This window comes from Xiphophorus couchianus, chromosome 12 (genome assembly GCF_001444195.1).
Source record: "Xiphophorus couchianus chromosome 12, X_couchianus-1.0, whole genome shotgun sequence".
In the NCBI taxonomy this organism is placed as follows: Eukaryota; Metazoa; Chordata; class Actinopteri; order Cyprinodontiformes; family Poeciliidae; genus Xiphophorus; species Xiphophorus couchianus.
This window is the reverse complement of record NC_040239.1, coordinates 23,592,612-23,620,270: the sequence shown is the minus strand read 5'-3', so window position 1 is coordinate 23,620,270 and position 27,659 is coordinate 23,592,612. Positions and strand designations below refer to the sequence as shown.

The 27,659-nt window shown below is 41.0% G+C and overlaps 1 protein-coding gene across 6 annotated transcripts; it reads left to right on the top strand.

Annotated features, from left to right (window-relative positions):
• The first annotated feature begins 152 nt into the window (after nucleotides 1-152).
• Nucleotides 153-27,659, top strand: LOC114154691 (rapamycin-insensitive companion of mTOR). Of its 6 annotated transcripts, none has more exons than XR_003597601.1 (38): nucleotides 153-284; nucleotides 410-457; nucleotides 2,759-2,856; nucleotides 7,002-7,066; nucleotides 7,329-7,460; nucleotides 7,665-7,728; nucleotides 8,748-8,874; nucleotides 9,923-10,092; nucleotides 10,387-10,454; nucleotides 10,797-10,864; nucleotides 10,964-11,046; nucleotides 11,769-11,856; nucleotides 12,077-12,167; nucleotides 12,256-12,322; nucleotides 12,886-12,966; nucleotides 13,098-13,198; nucleotides 13,973-14,138; nucleotides 14,278-14,379; nucleotides 14,463-14,509; nucleotides 14,597-14,732; nucleotides 14,827-15,026; nucleotides 15,138-15,264; nucleotides 15,981-16,145; nucleotides 17,729-17,805; nucleotides 17,937-18,015; nucleotides 18,116-18,225; nucleotides 18,312-18,399; nucleotides 19,341-19,433; nucleotides 19,534-19,640; nucleotides 19,748-19,977; nucleotides 20,693-21,776; nucleotides 23,824-24,131; nucleotides 24,222-24,428; nucleotides 24,510-24,662; nucleotides 25,438-25,588; nucleotides 25,681-25,819; nucleotides 25,901-26,055; nucleotides 26,368-27,659. XR_003597601.1 is itself a non-coding variant. In XM_028034020.1 (38 exons), the coding sequence occupies exons 1-38, from the start codon at nucleotides 236-238 to the stop codon at nucleotides 25,979-25,981; spliced, it is 5,283 nt and encodes a 1,760-aa protein (XP_027889821.1). In that variant the 5' UTR covers nucleotides 153-235; the 3' UTR covers nucleotides 25,982-27,659. The 6 variants fall into 6 exon arrangements, 5 of the variants coding, with proteins under 5 accessions (XP_027889821.1, XP_027889820.1, XP_027889819.1 ...); XM_028034020.1 differs by adding an exon at nucleotides 22,322-22,402 and having other exon boundaries at nucleotides 23,872-24,131; nucleotides 25,901-27,659; XM_028034019.1 differs by having other exon boundaries at nucleotides 23,872-24,131; nucleotides 25,465-25,588; nucleotides 25,901-27,659.

Here is a 27,659-nt window from a genome sequence, read left to right as displayed (position 1 = left end):
GGTTAGATACATTTTTGTTTATGCAAAGTATAGGTATATGAACCAGAAATTCTCAAAATAAGGCATTCAGATTGGTATTTTAGTCCACGTTTATATTAGAGTGCAGTAAAAGAAAAAAAAAAAAAGATTGTTCTGATCTCAGGTCTGCGGAGGAGATTTGCGGCATCTGACTTTCACTGTCTGTATTCTCGCGACAAGGCGCGAAGTTTCCGGTGTTGTGTATGTTCCTGGAAACATGGCGGCCAGCTTCCGCGGCCGTCCTATCCGGAGTCTTCGGATGCGGGGTGAGCATGATAGCATCGATTCATTGAAAGCTGTAACAGCGACATATCGTGAAAAGACAAGTTCCCGTGCAGGTAATGGCCCCGGAGGAGTGTCTTACCGTATGCGCTGTGTGTGTTTTTGTCAGGTCGGAATGACAGCGGGGAGGAGAACGTCCCGCTGGATCTGAGCAGAGGTAAGCAAAGGCTTCATCGCATCACCATGAAAGCGATTATTGTTCAAAATGGATGAGGGCACTTTCTGCAAACACAACCCCGCTGGCGCTAAGCTCAGTATTGTACGCGCAATTGTGTCTTTGGTCGCACCGCTCGTTTTCTTTCTGTTTCGCGTAAACCCGTTGTTAACGAATAATAATAATAACAAGCGGCAACCGCGAGCTAACTAAAACAGGCTGAGTTAGCTTCAGCTAGCTGCTACAGCTAACCAGCCATGACGCCGCGCTGTTGTTTTGATCGGTGTGACTGGGCACCGCAGCCTGTTATTTGGCCGGACAGCTGCTGGTATTGTCTTCATGCGTTAGTCGTGACTGTCTGCGTTGAAAATCGGGCGTTTTCCTGGCTCCTCGCTGAATGCTGGTGCATGGGAAGGTCCTTCTGATGGCTGCTGAGCCAGGTCAGATTCACGTCTGCAGCGAAAACGCAACATACCTGTTTGTTTACACAGAGCAGCTGCTCTGGACACCCACATTCCAGAAGATTTTGCGACTGCAGTCGTGTCGTTAGGGAAATGAGGTGTTGTAGTCAACGAGCTGCTCATTGATGGCGAATTTCTAAATGAATATTTGTTCTTGCTTGGATGTAGTAAGTTGACACATACCTAGAATTGTGGACAAACATATTTGAGCTTTCATAATACAACCCATTTCTTTGTCAATTTATTCTATGGATAAAATTAGTCCAACCCTCTTATGTTGATAATTAAAAAAAACCAAAAACACTTACTTTCTTTACTGATTACTTATTAGCATTTTGTGCTGGAGACCCACCAGTCATTGCCTGAGATCGAAAACCGACCAATCTCCCCTGATCAGCTCTGGTGATCTTCATCTGGAGGCCAGATGCCAAATAAAATCTAATTCCTCCTTATTTATAAAATGCATCAAACATAAGAACCACTACCATTTTTAATCGATAAAAACACCAACTAAAAGCTTGCTGCTAAACTTTTGTTTGGTTTAATAGCAATCCAGCTACGGTTAGAGAGAAATGCATAAATGAGTATAATATTAGTTTAATTTTCACGTAGATTAAAAAGTATTCTTACTTCTGAATACTATCATCGTTGTTATTTCTTATTTATGCAAAAGTTGGTTGCACTTTTGCCTCGTAGCAAGACGGTCCTGGGTTCGAATCCTGGTTCTCTCCGGGTGTGCCGACTTCTTCCCATAGTGTAAAACATGACTGCTGAGTTAATTGAATACTCCAAATTGCCTTTGTGTGTGTGTGTGTGTGTGTGTGTGTGTGTGTGTGCATGGTTGTTTGTCCTGTGTATCTCTGTTGCCCTGTGATGAACTGGCGACCTGTCTAGGGTGTACTCTGCCTCTCACCCAATAATAACTGCTGTACATAGACACCAGCTGTCTATGATCCTGTAATGAGAAGTGGATATCAAAAATAGCTGCCTGGATTCAAAAGTACACATTTATCAAAAAACCAGCTACAATCTCTTTTGTTTTATGTGTTATTGTTTTTAGAAAAAACAGAATCAGTCAAAATGAGATTTTACAAATTCTATCTAAACACAGTCGAGATATCGGCAAAAAAATGGCTGATTGCTATGGTAATTAGGAAAGAGAAAATGGAGTGTTTTCAAAGTCTTTAAAGTTTTTATTCTATAGGAAAAGTGTTTGGTAATAACAATGTTAGTATCTGCGTCTGATAAGGTACGCTGGCCAAAATAAAACACGAAACAGAAAAGTTTAAGAGTTCCTCTGATGTCTGTTTAATTATTACTTGGGAAACTAAAATACCAAAAATGCTCTGCTATTCTGAAGAACTTGTGATCTTTGAGGACATTTTTATTTACTGCTTTTTTTCAACATTTTGATGATATTTAGTTCAACCTGGTTAGGTTTTGTTTGTAAAATAAAAATAAATATTTTTAGAAAAAAAACCCACTAATACGTCTTTGAGGAGGTATGGTCTTAGTGTTTTTGTCTTGAGTGATTTTCTTATTAAACATAATAGCTGCCCATTAATCCTTTGTACCAGTAGAGTAGAATGATTTACGATAGCAGCCAGCTCAACAATCGTGGAAGGAACTGGCAACAAAGCTGTGAACTGTTGCTGTAGTCTTTTCCTTTTTACTTTACTTGCATTTCTCAGCCTTTGCACTCAATTAGTCCAACCAGTTGAGCCCACATTCTTCGTACAACAAAGCAATTGCTGTCCATCAGCTGATATTATGACAATATAGTCCAGTTTGTTTATTTTTTTTCTGTTACTTACGCTGGATTTAATTTTTCATTCCCATGCAGAACCATCTGAAAACTTCCGTGAAATCCTCCAAAATGTGGCCAAATCGCATGGAGTCAGTAACATGCGAAAGCTTGGCCACCTGAACAACTTCATTAAGGTACGGTTTTCTGTTGTTTTTTTCATGCGTCACTTCAACATTCTGCTTATTATTGGGTGCCAAATGGGAATGAAATGTTCTGTCTGAAGCATTATAAACCAAGCTTACTGTTGACAAAAAAAAGTCTGGTGAATGTTGAGAATGCCTGTCTCACTCATTTTTCCGGCTCTTCGTTTTTGCTCAAATGGAGTCATTCCTATTGGCTTTTAATTGTTGCCGATTAGTGTGTGAGCAATGAGGTGACGGCAGCAGAAAAACACAAATACTAAATCAACGTGTCACACTGATTTCTTCTTATTTGCCATCAAAGAAGGAATACTTTCCAGCCAGAAGCTGAAGAACTCTTAATCGCGTTAGACGTGGTCTCTGCGGCGGGATCAACTGCTATTTTCTCTGGCCAATGTTGCTAATTTGCAGAGACCTAACAGGACAGCTTGTTGTTTGCTCTTGTTCCTGTTTGATGTATAAGAACCTTTAAGACCAATCAGCTTGTCCTTCTCTGTAGCGTCACCGCTGACCTCTCTTTGATCCCCTCCCCTCTGGTGCTGCTGCCAGCAGGTCCAACTGTGCCCGTCACTGTGATGTTGACAAGTTAATGTAACGGGAGCTCCAGGGATCAATTGTGCAGCTTTGTGACTTAAAAAAAAAGAAAGATTTATTCACGTTTGTCTTGGCTATTATTGAATTAAAACATCCTTGTTTTTAAAATCTGTTTCGATGTTAGGAGAATTTTACATTCTGTATAACTGTGGCCTCGATCTAATGTTTTGTGCATCTAAATAAATACCAAAAAAGTTGATTGTTTTGTATTCAGTAATTCAACAAGTAAAATCCAAACACAATTTCTGACTGTGTTCTCTAACACTGTCAGGCGGCGTTAATAAATCTTACTCTAAAAGCGGTGGTTAACTTAAGTTTTCCAGCTAGTGTGAAATATCAGCTGATTAGTATTGTGCTGCATTCACAATCACCGCTGGTTGTTTAACACAGCATTAATAAACTAAGGTGGTGAGAGGGAGCCACTCTTAAACCAGAGACAACATGGGAATTGTTTTACCTGGGGCAAGGACAAAAAGGACTCTTTCCAAATGAAGTAAAATCTGAATTTCATTAAATCAAGATCCCAGAGTTTGCAGGACAAGTTGAGAAGAACAGCACCAAGGTTGCTTGAGTTCAAGCTTCAAGTTTCCACAGTTGGTTACGATTTTCAGAACCATGTCATCTGAGGGTTTTGGTCTACGATATTTCATTAGTTCCAAAGAAATGTTTACAGCATTTCATGACGTCCCACGCTGCCAAAAGCACCAACACCTGCTTAAATGACCATAATGTTGCTGTGTCCGATTTGGTTATTTTCTTTACCATTGCACAGCAGACGAGGACATCAGCCGGTTCTCTATTGATCTCCTGCGACTGATTATTGGCAGGTTGAATACTGAAGAATGTGAATTGGGTTTCTTTTTCTGTCTAATAACAGCAACAAAACTAGAAGCTCATACTTTTATTAGTCTTAACTGGCTAATTCAGAGCTTGGGCACTGATTCCTGCTTCTGCTCAGATGCTTTCCTCTATCGGCTCATTGCCTTTCACTGCCTCGCCTCCAACTGTCAGCTATGAATGGATTGTTAACAATTGTTTGCGCCTCTGCAGTGAGTGAGCGTTGTGGAGCTGGCTTTGTTGTGCACAGATCACTGTGGGTGAGTTCTTTCCGTTTCTGCAGCCTGACACGCTTGTTTACGACCAACTTTCTGCTGAAGCACTATCACTGTGATTCCTTATAAGGGTCTCTGGACCGCTGGGGTGACCTAATCCCCCATGGAGAGCATCACATGGCTGTTTATTTTCCCCATCTCCTCCTCCTCCTCCTCTCCTACGGCCTGCTTAGGCTCTGATATCAGAGCTAGATTAAACCTAGCTCTAACCCATCTTTCACTGCTATATCAAGCTTAAAGTCTTAAATCTATTTAGCTGAAATTAAGCCGTTAAATACGTTAAACACAGGTCTGTTAATCTCATGAATTTGACATAGGTTTTCTTTTTTGAGGAACTTTTCCATCAGGCAATATTTGGAGTTGTGCTCAGACATCTTCACTCACTGCGTTCTGTGACTCAAGGAGGTTAAAGCTAACAAGCTTCTAATAATTACTTGCTAGGCAGCAAACAAACAAACAAGCCATTAGCTTCTAGCTAACGGCAATTTGAGAAGCACAAAGCTGTTGCCAAGAGCCACAAATACAAATGATTTCACAGTTTTGGTCCCATGGTTTGCTTTTATACATCTCTGTTGTGATACAGGTGCTAAATTTAATTCAAAATGGTCTTAAAATATTTTTTAAAGTCTTAAATTTGAGTTGGTGAAACCTGTACAAACCCTGTAGGCCCAGCTTTGATGGCCAATTAGAGTAAAACTAATAACATGCTTGCTTGCTTAGTGGGAGGCTGAGCTGCTCTGATGGAGTGGCAGACAGTTGTTACCACTTTCGGGTTGTCTGGAGAAACCGTTGAGAAAGTCAGCAGCTCTAAAATAGCAGCATCCTTTTGCTCTGGGACTTCTCTGCTTTGTCGCGTGTTGCAGTGTTTGCTGAGCCTGTCTGCTGGTTCCCATCGCTGCAGGAGTTCCTGTTAATGACCCGCTGTGAGGGAACTGCTAAAAGGTTGAACTTTACGCTGAAAGCGAAACAACACGGTCAAGGCTGGCCTTGTTTTCAAAACAGGCGCAGATAGCCAGAATGTAACCAGAGGCATTTAAAAAAAAGAAGGGAAAAAAAAAAAACTACATGAATTATTGAAAAATATTTGTTTGTAATCATCTCCGTTGATGTGTTTCTCACTAACATTTATAAAAGCATGAATGTTATGTGGTGCTGATGAGCACCCCACGACGAAGGTGAGAAGCTACACTTGTTCCTGGACATGATTGTTACTTTTACTTTCCAATTTACAACCCATAGGCTGAACAGCTTACCTTCATCAGAGGAATATTACAAACACCACTTGACTTCATTTATGTAAACTTTACAGTATGGCTGAAATTGTTCTGTTGGTTCCAGGAGAGCATCAATAAATTTCAGATTACTTCAAAATATGATTGACTGCAAATATTGAGTGCTGTTGAGCAGTACAGTTGTTCCACTATGTGCACGTTTTGTGGTGACGTAGCATAATTAATAATGGTTAAGTTATATTTTTAGAGGAATATTTGTTCTGACTCTATGCCATGTCATATGCACAGCTAAAAAAGATTTATAACCTTTTAAAGGTAGCTTTTAATCATAATTTTTATAGCTTTAATCAGTCTATTTTTGTGCACAGCTTGTAATTTTACAGTGTATTCCATACATGTCGTCCCGTTGATTTTTACTTTATTCCATTGCTAAGAGTCTAAGTGCTTTTTTTGTGTTTGTTATCTTGTACTGTTAGTTTGGCTGCTGCTGTTTCCTTTCTGCTGCAAACTGCAGCTGGAACCCTAACAATGAAATATTATGACGTTTGAGCAACAGCATTGAGTTTATTAAGCCCGATAACATTTTTCTGTTGTATTGTCACATGATACCCTGGAACCACGATGCTGTATAGCTTTAATATGCACGGCGTTTCCTACCATAAAGTTTGGATAGTCACTCTGCTCAGAAAAACACCATAGATTGTGAGAATTAATGAGACAACTATTAGGGATTATTCTAAGTTTAATAGGAAATATTCTGAAACACTAGGAAACATCCGAAACATAAAATAATCTAAAAATATTCAGAAATATTAAATGAACTGAATTAAATTCCGTCCATTTACCATTTACCAGTATACCAGTTGCTTATACTGGTAAATGGACCAGTATAAGCTATCTGAGAGATTTTCTTGCATTTTCAAGATTGTAAATGTTTGTATCTTCTCAACCTAAAGTTGTTTATTGCAGTAATTGATTACCTGCCCTGTACTTGATCCTGGACTAATTAGCTAACTAAACAGCTAATTTTAGAAAAGCTCATGGAAATAAGTTTGATGTAATACATATTTTAAGACTTTGAGGAGCATTTGAAAGTTGGCTTCAGATAATCTTTGAAGATTTCTGGAACCATTCGTACTTTGAAATGTGAAGTTTGCTCGTTTAGCTATTTAATCTTTTGTCTTTTTGTTCTGTCTTTCAGCTGCTTTGCAACATTGGACATCGGGAGGAGAGCTTCGGGTTTACATATGAGGAAATCATCGTTTGGTGCGTACTGCCTGGAAATCCTGCTCTTTTCACCGATGTTTGTGCTCTATAAATTCTTAGGAGTGGTGTTGTTGTTAAGCTGTCTGAGTCGGTGGCTTATCAATTGTGCCACAATCATTCACAATAATTTTATGACTCGCTACATGAATAGAAGCGGGTCGTATTTTATATAGCACTTGGTGATTGATGTATTCTTCTGTAGAGTAATTTATCTTGCACCTCTAACCACGAGATATATTTATTGTTTGTTTTTAAACTTTAGTCTGCGACTAGCTCTTCTAAATGAGGCCAAGGAAGTGCGTGCAGCAGGTTTGCGGGCACTCCGCTATCTTATCAGAGACACCAACGTGCTGCAGAAGGTCCTCAGACTGCAGGTGGATTATTTGATTTCCAGGTAAGATTCTGCTTTGACCAGATGGAAAATGGCTGTTTTGATGACTTCATGTTTGATTTTTTTATAATATTTTTTTTTACTTATGGTTTATGTCAGTTCTTTTTATGAAATGGCCTATGTTTTTATGAATTGTGCAGTGCAATATTTTGGTCAACATAATTGCCTGGCTCCGATTTTACAATGATTATCTCTTGATTTTTACAGGTGCATTGACATCCAGCAAAGCAATGAGGGGGAGAGGACTCAGGCGTTACGGCTTGTCCGAAAGGTGAGCTGTGTGCCTGTAAATGTACATATTCGTCCCTTGAAAGCATTTCTGTTGTCGTGTCAGTGGAGGAGTTTACCCCGACTGCACAGGCTTATTCCAGCACAAAGCCATCAGAACAATCCTTTGAGACAGCAGCGGTGTCAGTGCAGAGGGTTTGTCTGCCATCCAGGTTATTTATAGCTCTTTCTCTAGTTTACAGTAAACCTTCTACACACAGTGCTGTCGTTTTGAGCAGGAGCTGCTGCTGCTGCACAGGCAGCAACATGGCCTCAAGTTAAAATAGATTTAATTAGTAATCTTGTCCTATTAGTAGACACACAGTTCTCCATAATGATAAGCTAAAACTTTTTTTGACTATAAATAGGACTGAACTAATAGATTTGCAGAAGTTTCTACACTTGCGAAACTTGCACACGTTCGGGTTTACCACATTTTAGTTGAGGCTGTCTTGATGTCTCACTGTTGTTTACGCTTTCTCATTGTACACCGTTTTTTGTTTTTTTGGGGGGTTTGTTTAGAGATTTAACAAGCAAAACATTACAACATCAATATTATAATTTCTTCCTATTTATTGGGTGTGATAAAATGAAAGTATGGGGCGATTATTGATATCCGATATTATCATTGCTATCATGGGCAAAAAACGATATTTACCTCTATTTGTATTATACAGTGGCATTTAATTAGAGTATTTGCTCCGATGAGCTGTGTTTGTCTGATGAAAAGTACTCTTTGAAAATAACAACCTTTAAGAAAGTTTTAAAAATTATTTTCATAAAACGTGCATTTCTGCCTTGTAAATGCTTTTTTTTACTGGTTTGATTTAATATTCTAATATTAAAAGTTATTTCTTCATTAGCTGTATGTGGAAAACCATCATTAGCAGAAATAAAAGATGAGAAACACCAGTCTTTGTGTAGTTAACCCATGTAAATGTGTTTTGCTTAACGTATTGACTTGTCTGCTTTGGGCTCATCAAGAGATGCTCAATGCTTTTCTGTTTTTTTCTCCCTCTGCAGATAATCACAGTCAACGCGATGCTGTTCCCCACCTCTGTCGCAAATTCTCTCATTGCTATCGGTACAGACGGACTGCAGGAGAGGGATCGCATGGTTCGCGCTGCCGTTGCCATCGTATGTGAGCTAGGTGAGGACTTGACGTTTGGGTGGAACATCAAAACACTGATCTAAAGTGTTATTAACTCTTCACATGGATACACCACGAGGGGATTGTTAATGACCCTTTTTAGGACATAAAGCTGGGGTGGGCCACTCTGGTGACTGGTGTTTATTGTCCTACATGTTTTAGATGTGCCCCTGCCCATTTCTCGCAGCTTCTCTTCATAATGGATAAAGCAAGAAGCATTCAAGTAACTCACATGTGTTTTGATCCTCAGAAGTCAGCTGCCTAATTCTCCAGCCAGTGCAATATTTAAATATTTAAGGTTGTTGGAGCTGTGACAAACAAAGATGGAGGATTCATGCTGATCTTGTCTCCATACATAGAGGATATTAATAGTAGTTCTTTGCTGGAAAACAGCAGCAAGACGTGTCATGTTGGGGTCACAGAGTCTCCATAACATTTATTTGATGATATCTACACACCTTCACAAACGTGTCGAGTTTGCTAAAAATACTACTGGGACATCAACTGGAACTGTGTAGTTTCGTCAGATGAGACTAAGATTGAACTTTTCTGCTGCAAAGAGTACAGGTGGAACTTCTACTAAACGGAGGATGCTTTTTTTTTTTAGTTTTTAGAAATGTTTCAAAGAAGAGCATGAGAACAAACACTCCAATCACATATTTGCTTTTATCCCAAATCAGTTAGCGATGTCCTTCTCCTAATTCGTCTGTCCCAGAGGAAGCGCCAATGACATTTTAAAACTTTCTTTTTAACTAAACTTCTTCAATTCCCTTTCTCAGATACTTTTGAAGAGTCAATAAAGACTTTAATACATTACTTATTGCTTATATGGTTTATTTAAAATTACAGCGATTGGTTTGGTCACAACTGCAAGGTGCAGAAAATGTGGACTTGATTCTGCTTTGATAACAGAATATGTTAAGACAAATTCTACTACCGTTCGAGTCGTTAGCAACCATCAACTGTGATAAAATGGGAAATACACTCCGTAATTAACATTTTTAAAATCTCTTCCAGCATAACTGTGTTGTTTTGTTCCTATTTCTAGCCCTGAAGAACCCAGAGGTGGTGGCCAAACGCGGAGGTCTAAGCACAATCCTCAAGAGCGTCATCGACTGTCAGCTCAGTCGGATCAACGAAGCCCTGATCACCACGATCCTCCACTTACTCAACCACCCGTGCACCCGCCAGTATGTGCGTGTTGACGTGGAGTTCGAGGTACGTGTGTTTACAAAGACGTGAACCCAGTGAGAACTTGTATATAAATTAAACCGAGCGTTTCCATTGGAAATGATCGGCTTTAGGTTTCCCCCATAGCTTTGAGTTTACAGTAATTAGTTACAACCTTTCCTCTTAAATCTCATTGTCTGTAAATATCTAGTTACGACAGAGACACCCCGATCACAGTGCATAAGTCACATAAGACAGGCAGCAGCTTGATTGCTAAAAATGGTGAAGAATGTTTTTTGTTGTTGTTTATCCGTATTTTCGTACTTTGCGCTCTGTCTGCAGCAAATCCTCGCACCTTTCACTGATTTCCACTATCGACACAACGCTGACACAGCTGAAGGACAGCTCAAGTAAGTGTGTGTTGGGGGGATGGGAGAGGAAATGAGGAGCTGAATTTTTACAACCGAGACAAAAGGATCAAGTGTGTTATTCAATCATTGGTGACAATATACAATATAGAAGCTGAGGGTAACGATGCACTGTGTCTTTGTAACATGATGGTTGTTGATATGGATGTTTGACCCTACACTGCCTTGCCAGAGCGGCGCGGCGGGATCTATTTATTTCTGACTAATAGTTTGATTATTTGAGAAACATAGTTTATACTTTTCTGCTTTATGCTGGTAATCAAGATGCAGCTTTTGTAAGAAAATCATCCAGTTTTGAATGTGCATCTTTGTCCGTTGTTACAGGGAAGACAGAGAATCCAGGTTCTTGTCGAGCAGGATGGCGATAGTCGCTGCCTTTCGTTCTTGGTCTGGTAAGAGAGTCACTTGTGTTAACGATTATTTCAGGAAAGAAAAAGGTCTGGTTTGCTGAGGGGATCATGATCTAAAAATCTTTCTTTTTTTAAAATCAGGAATTATCAACTTGTGCAAGGCTGGAAATTCTGGAATCCAGTCTTTAATTGGCTTACTTTGCATACCAAATATGGAGGTTAGGGTGAGTACTGAAACACATTAATTTACGAATAATTAAAAGGAATGATTTAAAAACACTGTGTTTTTCAAAAGCATTTATTGTAAATAGGACGTTTTGGCTCACAAACAAAATGCTGTGCAACAACAGTTTGCAGACTATAAAACATGGTGGTGGCAGCATCATTCTGGTGGGGTGCTTTTCCTCTAGCAAGGACAGGGAAGCAGGTCATAGTTGATGGGTAAGTGGATGGAGATTCCACTGCTGCAGCACAACAACCATAAACTTATAGCCAGAGCTGCAACGAAGTGGTTATAAATATACTGATGTGTTTAAACAACCCAGTGAGTTTAACTCCATTTGAAAATCTGAAGTTGTTCATATCCAGTAAGTGATTGTGAGCTGTTAAGGCTTGCAGCTGTAATTTATGTGAAAAATGTGGCTCTGCAAACTGTTTATGGCTGAAAACAAATGTAGCTCAAGCGGAGTGAATACTTGTAAAAGGCTCTGTAACTCACTCCATTGATTGACTTGAATGGGTCTAATTCAAGCAAATAACATACATGTAGATGTGCTGGTTGTCACAAACTGATCAGTTCATTGAAAACAACTGTTTCTTTTGAAGGAGCCTGTAGGGCACTGAGGTGTAACGGCAGAAAGAGTTTTACACAGAGTTGGTTTTATACTGTAGTTAGCTCTCCTTGTCTTGTTTCATGTGTTTTGAGACTACATGTAAATCTGTGCAGAAAGGCTTGTTGGAGGTGCTAAATGAGATATTCAGGCTTCCTGTGCCCATCGTTACTGAAGACTTCACAGAGGCTCTCCAGAGCGTTGGTGAGGATGAATCCTTTTCCTTCATCAAAGTTCATCTATGTGTTTCCTCTGATTTTATTCTATTATAAGGAAAGATTGACACTATAAAAACAGTAAATTTGCAGGTTAGTTTCTTTCCAACCATTAGACTAATTCTGCTTTTGTAAAACGCCAAAGATGGGTTTTGTTATCTGTGAACAAGGTCGTAGTGTGGACTAATCTGTGCTGCTGTGTGCTTCAGATCCTGCCAGGTTCCAGGACACTTGGAGACTCTCTGATGGGTTTGTGGCTGCAGAGGCTAAAGTTATCTTACCCCATCGGGCCCGCTCCAGGCAAGAGAACAGAAATAGAACTGGGTTAACGTTCTTTCTCTGGTTTACATGAGCCATTAACTTTTTTTTTTTCTGTTTGCCTTTTCAGGGCTGACCTGATGGACAACTACCTGGCATTTGTCCTTTCTGCCTTCATAACAAGTGGACTGTTAGAGGTGAGGTGATTTTGCTTTTAATTGTTTTTTTGTTTTTTATTTATATAATATTTGAAATAATCGTCTCCTAATTTAGTAATGGAGTAATTGTTAATTGGATTATACCGACTCAGAATATGTTCTACCTAGAACTTCTCAAGTGATATAGTTTTGGCTTCACCTGGTTCAAATTTAGTAAAAAGTAACTAAATAAATGTATAAAATCTCCCAATAAGCACTTTTTGCATTAAATTATTAATGTGTTAATCAAATAAGTAATCACCAGATCAGCGCCACGCTTTGTTTATAAGTTAAGCAGCAGGAGATGAGCTTTTCACATGTTAGAATATTTTTTATATCTGCAGAGGCATAGTTTGCTACAAATCATCAAGCGTGCACTAAAGGAATTATGTTATTGGATTTTTAAAATTTTATTTAAAAACAAATATGTGTTTATTTGCAATTTTTAAATGTATTTCTAATGTTGTATTGATCAATACAATATTTGGTTACAAAGTAATCATTAGCTGCTGCTCTGCATTTAAGTTATTTTCTCATTTCTTCTCTTATTTTTGCTACTCTAGGGCCTCGTGGAAGTTGTCACCAGCAGTGATGACCAGCTTGCTGTCAGAGCTACTATACTCCTGGGAGAGCTTTTACACATGGTAAAATACATATAGAGTTCATGCTGAGCTAAGACCTTTCAGTCTTTTCAACAGAAAGGGATTCCCTGGTATTACACACCACAGTTCTTCTAATAATTTGTATCCCTTCTGCCTGGTTTCTCCTGCTTTAGGCAAACACAATTCTTCCTCATTCCCAAAGCCACCACCTGCACTGCCTTCCTACCCTCATCAACATGGCCGCCTCATTTGACATCCCACAAGAGAAACGGCTGTGAGTACAATCTGTTTCTCCTCTCAAGGGAATGATTATTACTGCAAACATCGGGAATTGGGGCCAGGAATATTTTGACGCTAAACATAAAATTTACATCTTGACCCGTTTTTGATACCGGTGAGCTAAATGAAACTTAATGAGAGTGATATATACATTAAAATAAACAGAAAAATCTGTTAAAACATTACTAATGCTTGTTGGTTCACAAGTTGGCACAATTTTCTGAATTGTAATGACTTGTTTGCGACCTGCACGCTGTACTTTGACATTTTACAACGCTAACAGCAAACCAAGCATAGCAAACATTGAGGCATGAGAATATGGACCAATATTATCACCTTTGCCAGATTTTCTAATGTTGCGCAGCGCAAGAGCTTCATTCACCCTGGGTCTAATTTTATTTTATTTTTTCAACAAATGTTAAATTCTGGTGTTAAAATAGTTTTAAACATTTAATCTTTGGGATGTCTGAATATACAGTCTGAAATGGAGAAAGCTGCATATACTTCTATTGTAAATCTGCACCACAGACATTTTTTTTTTCTTAAATTAGAATGAAACAGAACAAATTAGCCTCACAAAAATGATTGAGGTAATTACAATACTCAAACATTAACAATCAAAGTAATGAAATGTTTCTAAATTTGGTGGTATGCTTCTGTTGAAATTATATTTTAGATCGTAATGTAGAAAATTTACTAATATTCATAGTTCTTGTTCAGCTCTAAACACCAAGACACATCTCTTTTGTTTGCTTTTGTGTTTCTCCAGCCGTGCAAGTGCAGCCGTGAACAATCTGAAGCGTTTCCACGAGAAGAAGAAGAAAGGTTTGAAGCCCTACAGTCTTTACCTGGACCACATCATTCGCAAATCTGTGTCTTCCCACAGCCGCAGAGATTCCCACTCGCGTGTCCAAAGGGACATCTACGTCATAAAGGTAAAGATACGCAACGTTTCCACATGCTGGATTTCATTATCCTGACTGCTGACTGGTGTTGTTTCGGGCAGCTTTGATTAGAGCTGACTCCAAAATCACCGTGTCTTTTTAATTTAAGTAACCGCCTGTTGCTTTTTAGGACACTGAAGAAACACTGCTGATGAACCTGAGAGACAGCCACATCCTTAACCACAAGCAGAACTTGGAGTGGAACTGGTTGCTCATCGCCACCATCCTGAAGGTCAGGCCTGCTCCCGTGCAGCTGCACATACTTAAACGTTTTCTGTTTCCCCCTTTTCTAAGTAATGCTTTATTCACTTTCAGTGGCCTAATGTGAACCTCAGGAACAATAAAGATGAACAGATGCACAGGTAAGATTAACTTTGTCGTGTTAAAATGGTTTTACTTGCTTCTGTGACATTTGGGTTTAAATACGCATTTGTTTCTGTGCCATGCAGGTTTGTTCGGAGGCTGCTGTACTTTTATAAACCCACTAGTAAATTATACGCCGGACTGGCTTTGGATCACGTTAAGGCCAGGCAACTCACTGTGGTTGGGTGTCAGTTTGTTGAGTTCCTCATGGACTCAGATGAGGTAAGAAAAACAACAACAACAAAGCAAAGCAAAGCAAAATGTTTTTCAGTTCAAACCTTCTCCCTAAATTTGCGTCTTGTTCTTTTGTCACCAGGACGGTCAGGGGTATCTGGAGGACCTAGTGAGGGACATGGTCTCGTGGCTCTGCTCATGTTCAGGACTGAAGCCGGAGCGCAGTCTGCAGAGCAACGGCCTCCTCACCACCCTCAGTCAGCACTACTTCCTCTTCCTGGGGACACTTTCTGCACACCCACAGGGAGTCAAAATGTTAGAGAAATGTGGCCTGTTCCAGTGGTGAGTGAACAGAGATCGTTCCAATGGAGCCTCAAAATGTTTGTCCTTTTGATGAAATGAGCTGGTTAAGACTCAGCTTTTCACCTGTTTCTGTTGTTGCAATGTCTGCAGCCTGCTGAATTTGTGCTCCATAAAGAACCAAGATGCTGTGCTGAAGCTTGCCATAACAACTCTGGACTACAGCAGAGACGGCCTGGCCAGGGTCATCCTCTCTAAGGTCCTCACCGCCTCCACTGATGTAAGGATACACGGACACAGAGATATAAGACGGGGAATTATCTTGCATACAAGAATACATATTATAATACAACTTTAATGGAAAGCATTTGAGTGCAAAAAAGCTCTAAATCTGACCCACATGTACTGGGCATATCCCAGTGCAGATGCCCAGGGAAATTCATGTATCTAAATTTAAGGCCTTAAAATGTCTTAAATTAATTTAAATAAAATGTAGATTGGCTTGTATTCTACGAAGTTTATTTTTCTCATCAGACTTTTATGTCAGGTAAAAGTTTGAGTCGCCATCAGACATCTTCACTTCTTTCTGTGACTCGAGGCGGTTGAGGCTACCTCGCTGCTCATAAACCCTTGCTAGGTTTTTTGCATCTATCATCCTTAAATGTAAATTATCAGCAATTTGCTGAACAATGTTAGTCTGCTACCATCTCACTTCCGTCTCCACCTCCCAATGTGATACTTCATGCATTCTGCACTAGAAAGCTTGGCATTGCTATATAAAATGTCATTTTCTTTTGTACATTCCTGTTGTACTACGTGGCTTAAATTTAATTCGGAGTGGTCTTAAAAAATCTTAAATTTGAGTTGGTAAAACTTGCAGAAACCCCGATACATTATTTAAAAGGGCTTGTTGCTCTTGAAACAGTTCCAAATCGAACCTACTGGACTGAACTTGCTGAGAAGTAACGGCTCTGTGCGTCTTTTCTCCATGAACAGACATGCAGGTTGTACGCTACCAAACACCTGCGCGTGCTGCTGCGTGCCGGCGTGGAGTTCTTCAGCAGCTGGGGCATGGAGCTTCTGGTCACCCAGCTTCATGATCACAACAAGGTTGTTTCCATGGAAGCACTGGACATACTGGATGAGGCCTGTGAGGACAAGGTAACCAAATAAAACAATTATCTGAGAATATTTTCTGGGTTTTAATCCTGTCAGGCTGTGCTCTGCTAAAGCAATTAATAATATTTATCAATTAAAAATATATTGTTGCTAAATAAATGCACAATTAAATTAACCTAGTGACAATTGTTAAATTTAGACATGAGTGTCGTTGCTGCAGTCAGTTATTATATTTAAAGATTAAATATGTACTACATTGTGTATCTTATCTTAGCATACTGCTGCATAACTCTAAAAATGCAAATACATAAAGTAGTTAGTTTTTTCAGTAGGGTATGTTTGGGCTTATATGTTTGGTATTCCATAAGAAACATAGAAATAAAATATTCTGCAGTGTTTACATGGCACATATGGGCATATTAAGTCTTCTATATTTAGCAGCAGTAGAACGAGGACAAGGAGTTTGCAAGAACTCATTATCAGCTTCTTGAAGGAATGTCTCAGTCCTCAGTGGAGTACTTCAGTATTTCAGCCTCTTCCTGGAGAAATTAAATGGTAAATAATATAGAGGAGAGGAAGAACTAGATAAAACTATAGAAAATGGCATTCAGAATATAACTGATTGTAGTCAAAGTTGGGGGAATATTTATACAACAAGTTATTATGATCTTTTAAACCTCCTACAATTAATCTACAAAATATCAGTTTGTATCTTCCAAATTTATGTAATTTGAGAATATTTCAAATATATATATATATATATATATATATATATATATATATATATATATATATATATATAATGCTGCAAATATCAACCTTCCTTGTCCAGTTAAGAATTTCTTTCATATGGAAATGAGAATTTTACACTTGAACAAATATAGATTCCTAAAAGAACAAATTTATTTTCAGTTTCGCATAAAATATATTTTAAATAAGTTGATTATGACATATAGCATAAGCTGGATAAACAGATGTGTGTTGTAAGGTGTTTTAATCTGGACTAATGTGTTGTGGACGTAGTTGTATTGTTTCTCTGGCAGATTTTCGGTGCAGCTGATTATCGGTGCAAGATAATCACTAATAAACTGCAGTCTATGACAGCCTGCTAAAGTGACTGATTGCCAATTTTATAGGTGTGAAGCATTAATATAAAGTCATCCAGTAATTCCTTCTTTCATTTATAACAAACCATCCAGAAGAGACTGCTCTGATGTACTAATTAAAGGAAATGTAGTCCTCTATCAGCTTCTTACTGCTTCACAAAGAAGAATAAATCAAAATGTCTTTGTATCATTTTTAGTATCCTTGGAAAACAAATACATTACTGAAAGAATGGCCTTATTTTACAGTATCAATGTCTGCAATGAGTTTTATTTCTACTGTATATCCACTATTAGAGAAAAGGTGTGTCTTTTAAAGTGTCATGTATTCTAGCAGCCCACAGTGGGCGACCAACTCAAGAGTTTGTCACCATGGAAACACTTTCAGAAATATCTGTTGTTACTTTCAAAAGCAGAAAGAAAATGCATATATATAGTAAAGGTGCCAAAATAGGCTTAGCACTTTGCTGAAGGTAATTGTGTTAAACCTGAACTCTTTTTTTTTTTTTTTTTTTCTTCCAGGCCAACCTTCATGCTCTGATCCAGCTGAAACCAGCTGTGTCCCATCTGGGAGACAAAGGCCTCCTACTGCTCCTCAGGTGAGTTCATTACTTTTTTTTTTAATCTGCACCACCATACAGTATCTAATCTGATTGTCCTTGTATCTTTCTAGCTGCTTTATGTATAGCGTCTTGAATGAACTGTGCATCGTCCTTATTTTATTGTTTAGGTTCCTGTCAATTCCTAAAGGTTTTTCCTACCTTAATGAGAGAGGTTATGTCAGCAAACAGCTGGATAAATGGCAGAAGGTATTTCTAAAATATCAACAGATTGCAAAAGAGTGTCTTAATATAGGTGAAAGACTAATTGAGGTTGGTGTTTGACTCTTTAATCTCATCTTGTTTGCAGGAGTACAACCTTAAATATGTGGATCTGATAGAGGAGCAGCTGAACGAAGCACTAACAACTTACCGCAAACCCGTGGATGGAGATAACTACGTCAGACGCAGCAACCAAAGGTGAGACGGAGGAAATCGCTGAAACCTAGACTAGCATCAGAAGTGAGACTTATTTCAAGTCTAACCTAATTGGTTTGTGTCTCCAGGTTACAAAGACCAAATGTTTATCTCCCTGTGCACTTGTATGGTCAGCTGGTACATGATAAGACCGGCTGTCATCTACTGGAAGCTCAGGTAAAAACTTAGGTTATTTTAGTTCTGGTTTTTGTAAAGTTTTGACCTCCGAGCACCAGTTTTTCTCTTAGAACAATTAGCATTACTAACCTTTACAGGTGCACCAATAAATGGGCACAAATTTCTTTAATTTTGGGAGTTTGTCAGTCGGCCGATACTTAAGAAAAACCAATCTTGTTAACCGTTCTTATCTTCCTCCGCTTAGGTCTGAAAATCATCCAGTGTCAGTACACGTCTGCACATGTTAACAACAGTCACTCCATTGTTGCCAGCTTAGCAACTTTGTCGCTTCATTTTTAGCGGCTTCCCAGACAAAACAATTGTGGTCAGCGAAAACTCTAATGGCCAGGTCAGGCTTTTTAAAGGTTGTTGATCCTTCTAACTATAAACCTCAGTTTCTGTGTGCATTTCCTGGAGAGCATTCGTCTTTTCAAAAGGATTTTCAAAAGGCTACATAAGAGGAAAACAGTCGGTACAAAATTGACATCCTGGGTTAAGACAGCCCCTAAAGTAACAAAACTTCAAAAGTACAAAGTAACTCAAGGAGTAAAATGACCAACTCATCTTCAGGATTGAATTATTAGCAGTTGCTAAAGTTTAATAAACAGCAGATTTGCTTCAATGGAAAACAGTTTCCTTTTAAATTGTTTCTTATAAATTTTTTCACAATCTCTAACTTCTATACCTCAGCGTACCTCAGTAAAGTACGTTACACCGCTGTCTTTACTTCATCATCAAAAACTAAAAAATGCCATTATTGAGCCTTCTTCAGTCAGTGACAGCACTCACACTGAAGAGTGTCAGCTTAACCAGGAAACTCTTGGGTACGGTTTATTCACTGATCGACAAAAAGATAGATAGGATCTGTGACATTCCACTCTGTTTCCCTGTACATCTCTAGTTATTTCAGACTTTTCCCACGTTCTTCCTTTTGTCTGCAGAATGTCGTTTCAGACCTCAGCTACACGGTGCGCTCCCCGATGCTGGACACTTGGGAGGGCGTCAAACAGCTGAAGGCTGCGCTCTGGGCTCTGGTCAGTAAAGTCTCTTGATTCAGGTCTTTTCACTCAAGACTCCACTGTCTTGTTGACGATCGCATAGACATGGCTTGTTCATGTTTGTCTTCTGTTCCAGGGCAACATCGGCTCTTCAAACTGGGGTCTGAATCTCCTGCAGGAGGAGAACATCATTCCTGACATCCTGGCGTTGGCTCAGCACTGTGAGGTGCTGTCAGTGCGCGGGTGAGCTTCACTCCATAGGATTTCACCTAAAAACAAAAGGAAGAAGAGAATGAGGTTCAGGAAGTGGTAACACCATTGAGTGACACACACTCTCATTCCATCTCCAGCACCTGCATTTATGTGCTGGGCGTCATTTCCAAGACCAAGCAGGGATGCGAGGTTCTCAAGCAGTACGGTTGGGACGCAGTCAGGCATAGTCGCCGGACACCGTGGCCTGTCACTCCCGACGAGGTGGACACCCAGCTCACGTCGGAGCTCTCCTCCGTACCGAGCACGCTCAGTCTGAACTCGGAATCCACCAGCTCCCGCCACAACAGCGAGAGCGAGTCTCAACCAAGTACGCTACACCACTGTCTTTACTTCATCATCAGTTAGTTTGTTGTCATTTGGCCAAATGTTCATTATCTTGTAGAAAAACCCATTAATGAGCCATCTTGTGTTCCAGTAAGACTTTTAGGGTATTTAGAAGAGAAACAGGCCAACAGCATCTCAGATCCTTCACCATGCTTAAGAGTGGTTTTGTTTCACACTGTTGGTCTTTAGAATGCTCATCTGAACATTTTAATTGCTTGAGATATATTTGTTTGAAGAGATTTTTAGGGGAACCTGTGACTTTATTGTTTAAAAGCAGCCGTTTATTAAGGGTGTCTACAAGGCGATTGAGGCTACTGCTAACTAGCTGCTAATATACCCTTGACAACTAGCTAGCCAGATTTTTTACATCTATCATTGGTAAGTGTATTGGACGACGTTCATCTTTACCACTGGATCACTTCTTTTGCCAGAAGTGAATGCACGCACAACACTCTATGAAATGTGCAATTTTCTTTTGTCTTACAAATCATTCATCACAAACAGGTCTTAAAAAGTCTTGAGGTGGTTAAAACCTGCCAAAAACCTTGTTCTTGTGGCTGGAGTTTTCTTAAATCTGCTATGATGATTTTTATGTATCTCTTCCAGTGAATGTTCTTGACACTGTATGACAGCTGTGGTTACCTTCCTCCTCTCCACCCTGTATTGTATTGTCATCCCTGTCTTCTCTCCGTTTCTAGACATGTACATCCTGGACGATGACAAATGTGACGGTTTGGACTCGCCCGACGACCCCTCTTTCTACCCGCACTCCAAAGCCATCAAAGATCGCAGCCCATTCACAATCCTTGGTTCCACGCGCTTCGTTCGTCCGCGCTTCCTCAACTCCCTGTCCCTCCCCAGCAAGAAGCTCCGCTCCACTAGTGATCCAAAGAGTTCCTCCGGCTCTCGCACTCCGACTGATCTCAAGACAGAGAGCCCGCGGCGGAACAGGACGGTGACGGAGCCTTCGGTCTTCGGTCCCAACCAGGGAGACATCTTCACCTCAGTATTCAACAGCCGGGGAATGCCAAAGAGTCCAACGGTTAGCCTGGAGACCTCATTCGTAGGGACCAGGGGCGGGTCTGAGGAGCAGCTGGTGGACAGCAGGCTGGTCCGGGGCGGGGGCTCAGGTCTCGGGCTCAGCGGACTCGCCGGACACGGGGTGGCGGAGCACCACCGGGAGCAGAGCAGCCGCGAGCGTCTGGCGGGAGACGGCGGCTCCTCCGGCGGAGGCAACGTGGGCGGAGGAGGCGGGGGTACTCAATTTAAAAGCCGCAGCCAGAGCTTTAACACGGATACAACGACCAGCGGCATCAGCTCCATGAGCTCCAGCCCCTCCCGCGAAACTGTCGGAAACCCTGAGCACCCCGAGGTAGAGCCGGACTCCTCCGACTGCGTGAGCCTCAACACCGTCGTGTCGGCCAAGACTGTGAAAACGCTCTCCTCCCTCAGCCCCCAGCCGCAGACCAACCACATGTCCGCCTCCAAGTCCTCCAACGTTTCACTGGTACCCCTGGGCTCCTCGCACACGCTCCCCCGCCGAGCCCAGTCCCTCAAGTCCCCCTCCGTCACCACCATCAAGAGCCTGGCCGACTGCAGCTTCATCTACACCAGCCCCAGGGACGCGCTGGGCTACGCCACGCTGAAGCGGCTGCAGCAGCAGAGGATACACCCATCGCTGTCGCACAGCGAAGCCCTGGCTTCACCTGCCAAAGACGTGCTGTTCACCGACACCATCACCATGAAGACCGGGAGCCTGGACTCCAGGCTGACTCCTCGCAGGTGGGCCACAAGGAACCACTGGGCGGCAGGCTGCAGTCGGCCATTTCTACTTGTCTGTCCTGTTTTTGCTGTTGTTCAGATGTGACAACTGTTTGTTCACTAGATTTTAAATCAACATGACTTAACGCTGCAGAAATACAGAATCTTAGCAAGTATTTTTTGGTCCAGTTTCTAGTGCAAATATATTTGTAGACTTGAAATGAGACAAAACTAACTTAGTAGTAACTTTTTTTTAAAGTACTAGTTCCACTGGCAGATAATGTTTCTGCATAATTGAAATAATCTTACAGTGGAAGTAGCACTTTTTGATCATATTAAGAAATTATTTACTTAAAACAAGCTTCAATATCTTGCTGAAAAGTTATTACTAAGTTAGTTTTGTGTACTAAGCTGTTAGCACTAGAAACTAGATCAATAATACTTGGTCAGATTCTGTATTCCTGCTGTGTAGTAGCTGTCATCCTAGTCAAGGTTCGGTTACCGTCGCCCTCGGCAATGACAAATGAGCGTAAGCGTGTCTGTGCACCTTTTGCTGTGTCCGTCAGGCTGTCAGACAGGAGGCGTACCTGTCCGGAACCAAGCGTCCCAAGCCCGTACCGCAGGCTGTCCAGGACACTTGTGCCGCGGTGGGTGGACCTGCCCAGTGTCCTCCTCAGTAGAGATGCAACCTCGTAGCTCTGATTGTTTCTGTTTGTAGTGGACTAGCGACAGCTCCGGTAGTTAGATAGTAGTGTGAGCAAATGAAATGTATAAGAGCTGGTCAGAGATTTATGTCATCAATTTAGCAGTTTTTTATTTTTTATTTTTTCTGGGTGCAATGATTACACACCATAGAAATGCGGTGAAACTGTTCATCTGGATATGTACGTCCTGGTACATGTCCAGATATTTGAACACTCATTTGGTAACACCTGTCTCTGTCCAAGTTGAAACTGTCTTCATGTTTATTTGAGGTTAAGAAGAAGAATTTGCGGATAGCCATTCATCGTAGGCCTGGGCGATATGGCTTGAAAATAAAATCTCTGATTTTTTTTCATACCAGATCCGATTTCCAATTTGAATCTTATTTCTTTTCCTCATTTTCTATGTCTAAAAAAGAAATGATAAATGACAGAAAATGTTTTCATATAGTGGCTTTTATTTCAATCATTCCTTCTGTGAGATATATGACGGAGTATCAGGGCCAGGCTTTGAGAATTTTTGTTTAATTATGAGAATATAGGCATAATATTAGCAAAGTAAAGATGCTATTTTACAAGAAGAACGTCTTAAAAATAAGAGAAAACGCTTCTTGAGTTTTCAAGATTTCACGTGACTCAATTAATTGACATGGGGAAAATGTCTAAGTAAAAAAATCTGTGAGTGAAATTCGTATTTTAATCAGTATTCAAGAACTATTTACTGAACACGAGCTCCCATACTTTGCTGAAAAGTTACTTTGAAGTTAATTTAGTCTTATTTCAACAGCGTACTAATATATTTGGACTAGAAACTAGGCAAAAAATACTTAGTAAGATTTTGTGTTTTTCCTAAAGGTACTACTTTTGAAGTGGGCACTTGTTTATTAGTTTGGATAATCTCATTGTGCACAGTAACACTGATGTAGCATCTTCTAGTTTATGACGGGCTTGACCCTCAGTGGACCCTGGTTTATTCTCCTAAAGCATAATCAGTTTACTTTTATTTCAGGGGAACAGATTGACTTACATGGACAAAATTAGATGTTGAAGCAGACCAATAATCCCACCTGAGAAACTAAGGAAGGGATAGATAATCCATTAATATTGTAAAATAGCACTGTAAGATATTTATGTGCTATAATTTACCAATCACAGAAGCCCATTCCTGCTGGTATTGAAATATTACTTTCCCTTATAAATTGATTGAATTCCTAAATCTTTTAATCTCCATATTTCTGATTGCTCAGTGTAAACCTAATGAATACTCTCCTACATCTAGTTTGACAAGCCCCTCCCCCCTCCCCTCTTCTGTGTGGTTTTCTCCAACATATCCTCACTCTCTCCCCGTGTTCCCTCTCTTGTCCCAGCCTCTCCCCCCGGATCCTCTCACGCACCTCTCCTCTTGCCCTCCCTAGGTTCCTGAAGGCTCTGAGCTTCGCCTCGCTGGACAAAGAGGAGCTGCTCAGCCCCATCAACCAAAGCACCCTGCACCGCTGCTCCTCGGTGCGCTCCATGGTCTCCAGCGCCACCTTCGGCTGCAACGACGACTACATCGGCCTGGCGCTGCCCATGAACATCAACGACATGTTCCACATCAGAGACCCCACCTACTTCCAGCAGAGGATCAGCCCGCCCTCGGAGGAGCGGAAACGCTTCCTGTTCGGCGACGGAGACGGTAACGCCCACTTTACGCCGGCGAAACGCTAAAACCGTGAGAGGTGGATGGGTTTTCAGGTGAACTTTGGTTTTGTGGCGACCTCCGTAGGGGACCGGCCCGCTCTGCCGCTACTGAAGCAGCAGTTCAGCATCTCGGAGCTGATCGCGTCGCGAGGCGAGACTCAGAACCACCTGGTGGATTCGGAGGAGACGGGTCTGCAGGATCACTCTGAGGAGAACTGTCTGTACTGCGTGGGGGCCAGCGTCCTCGGCTACCCCACCCAGCCGCAGATCAACAGCACTCACTCTCGGACAGGTGAGGGGTCCAGACACGGTCATCTTGTAGCTTTTCAGTCGGAGCAGAGTGTCCGACTTTGTGTTTCATTTTTACCCCTAGATTACGTCGACTTCCCCTCCTGGGGCGGCCAGGGGGGCCATCGTCTGGAGGTGATGCCTCAGTCGAAGTTCTCTGGCGTGTCGGGTTGCAGCGATGCTGCTGTGTCACAGGGGTCCATCTCTAGCACGCCCACACCTGGGGACATCATTATTGGTAAGAACTGGGAAGGTTCAAGGGAACCAAAGCAGCCCACAGTTTGCCTCAAGAGTTTAGCGCCGTGGTTTAGCATGATGCTGCCATCACCATGTTTCTATGTTTACAGGATGATTAGCTATTATTAGTTTTCTGTCACTTTTAGCATTTTGAATATATGCGGGGCAAGTGTCTCAAACTCCTCTCATCCAGCTGTCCTGTAATTTTTAGATTTTTTTTCTCTGGTCCAACACACTTGAAATGGCTAAATTAGGAGCTGCTCAAATAGGCACAAATTATATTTTTAAGAGTCTAAAAAGTGTAAAAAAGTGTGAAAACCTGTCTTGAAAATGCTTGAAAAGTGTTTCATTTTGATGATAGGTTCTGGTAGTACCAAAAATATATATTTTGGTGGCTTTAATTGATTTTTTTTTTTCAGGAAATTGTACCCAAAGTTGTGGTAACTTTTCTTCTTTAAAATAAAAAATCAAAAACAAGCAATTTTCGTCTTGTAAATATAAGTTTATTAAGTTATTAAGTAAAAACACAGGAAATCCTCAGATGGTGCCGACATGTTAGAAGGGGAAATTTCTTCTTTTTTTTAAATCCAAATTATTTTGTTTCATCCTCATTTCTCTGAAACTATAGCAGCTTCTGTGATACTAAGTCTTCTGATGGAGTCTTCCAAGTGTTAGCTTTATTTTAGCACCAAGAATATTGAAATAGTTGGTAACTGCTGATTCAAACCCCATTAAATTTGACTGTGTTGTTTTAAACACTTGAAAAAACCCTGCAGGGCTTAACAAGTGCACGTCCTCTGCAGGCGGGAAGGCGATATCCGACGACGGCCCCGCCTCTCGAGTCCTTCTCAGGAAGGAGATTCTCCGCCTCATCATCAACCTCAGCTCCTCCGTCGGAACCAAAGGCCACGAAACGGGACTGTTGACGTGAGTCGGCTTTTTCACACCAGCCGGGTACAGAAAACCCGACGGCGGTCTGAAACGTTAGAGGGTCGCCTCAATTTCTCGTCTTTCCTCAGGATAAAGGAGAAGTTCCCTTATGCGTTCGATGACATTTGCCTGTACTCGGAGGTTTCCCACCTCTTATCCCACTGTATGTTTCGACTGACTTCGAGGCGCTTCATACAGGAACTCTTCCAGGACGTGCAATTTATGCCAGTAAGGAAACAAACTCTGTCCTAATTTCTTTGGTTTATCAAACTCTACCTCTTGTTTAACCACTGTATCTCCATCTCTCAGATGTACGAGGAAGCTGAAGCAATCCTGACAAAGCTACCAAAACCCGTGGAAGAGGACGTTGACCCGCCCGCTGAGTCCTGATCCTCCTCCCGCCCGCCTTGTGTTTAGTGCGCCGCTGCAGTCCGGACTCCTCACAGCTGTGGAAAGCAAAGCAGGTCTGAGGCTCTACGGACAGAGGGACGTTGGGCTGGTTTCTGTTGCTTGAAACAGAGGAGCGTCGCTCCGCGTCCCCCCGCCCCCATGCGCCGGAAACAAACAAAAAAAAAAGACTTCAATGACCGAACACATATTTAATGCTGTTTCAGAAGAGAAAATTTACAGCAGATTAGCCAAAAACCTGTTTTATACAACACAGAAATATTCACTGTCAGATCATCATAAAACTGAAGGACAATGATGGTGTATTAAACAAAAATATGGGTAAGTAGTCCTTAAAAATCAATTATAATCAGTTATAATTTCTGCAGATTTGGGTGGTTTCGCTTAATGAAGCGAGTAAGACGCATCGTCACGTCTGCCTGGAGATTCCTCGGACCTTGCCTTCTTTTCTTCAAACAAAAACACTACAACGGATCCTGCTGTTTTGAACTGGGGCCGTCCAGGTCCAACCCCCCCCCCACACACACGCACACACGCACGCACACACACACACACACACACATACACCAACCGAACCCCACTCCCGCCCCCATCTGCATCCCTTCTTCTCTTGCCTCACCACTTCCTAGAACCTTAAGCCTCCTGTCAGCAGAGACAGCCTGCTAACCTTTCTATTTCTTGTGTCACAGACAATCAAACGTCACTAGTGTTGTTTTCTAAAGCATTGCATCTGCCATCTTTACTCGGCGAATAAGGAGAATAGCATGTGATTTAATGCTAGTTTATTCCATACTTTACTTGCTTAGGGCCCTTAATGTTTTCTTTTCCTCCGCTTTTTGCATCTTCAGCGAACTTCAAAGGAGTTGCGTTGGTCTTTCTCTCTTGCTCCCTCCATTTTTTTCTCCTTCTTTTTTCAAAGACGCTCACTTGTGTAAGTAATCTGTAGAAAGGTTGAGTACAGATGGACACAGATGTTCCTGACACTTTCACAAACCAGCAGCTTCTCATCACAGCGCCTTCTTTACCTCTGTGCTTCACCCTCTGCTGCATGTTCAGCAAGCATGGCAAGGTTGTGCTTCACCCTAACTTATTTCTGGCTTATAAAACTTTTTTTTTTTCAAAACTATTATTATTATTTTAAAGAAATCATAGGTTGCCATTTCATGTCGCCATACATTGTAGGAATAGAGTTACCACCCTGGATCTGTTTCCACAGTTCAGTATCACTATGGGAGGACGACAGAGGAGGGGAGCGGTGAAGTGCGGTGACTAAAGTTTATGTAAAAGGTTTCCAGGGAAACAGGGTTCTGTTTCCATTGGCTAGTTTTTTTGTTTTTGTTTTTTTTTTTGCTATAATGCTGCTACACAAAATGGACTCATAGAGAGATGATTCATAGATCCGCTGAGTGATGTCAGATCTGATCTATTTATTATATGTCTGTACCATAGTGAGTTCAACCAGAGAAGAAAAAAGTTATTTATATTTTTCCTCGAGACTGTATTATAATTTAATTTTATTTTATTTTTTCTTTTTGCCTGAATTGTGTTTCCCTTGTATAATGTGTACAGTATGTTTTTGGGGCATTGATGACCTGAAGAAGCATACAATCCTATCAAAGGGATGCATTGTTAATAAAACAAAAATTTGAAACACCCAGAA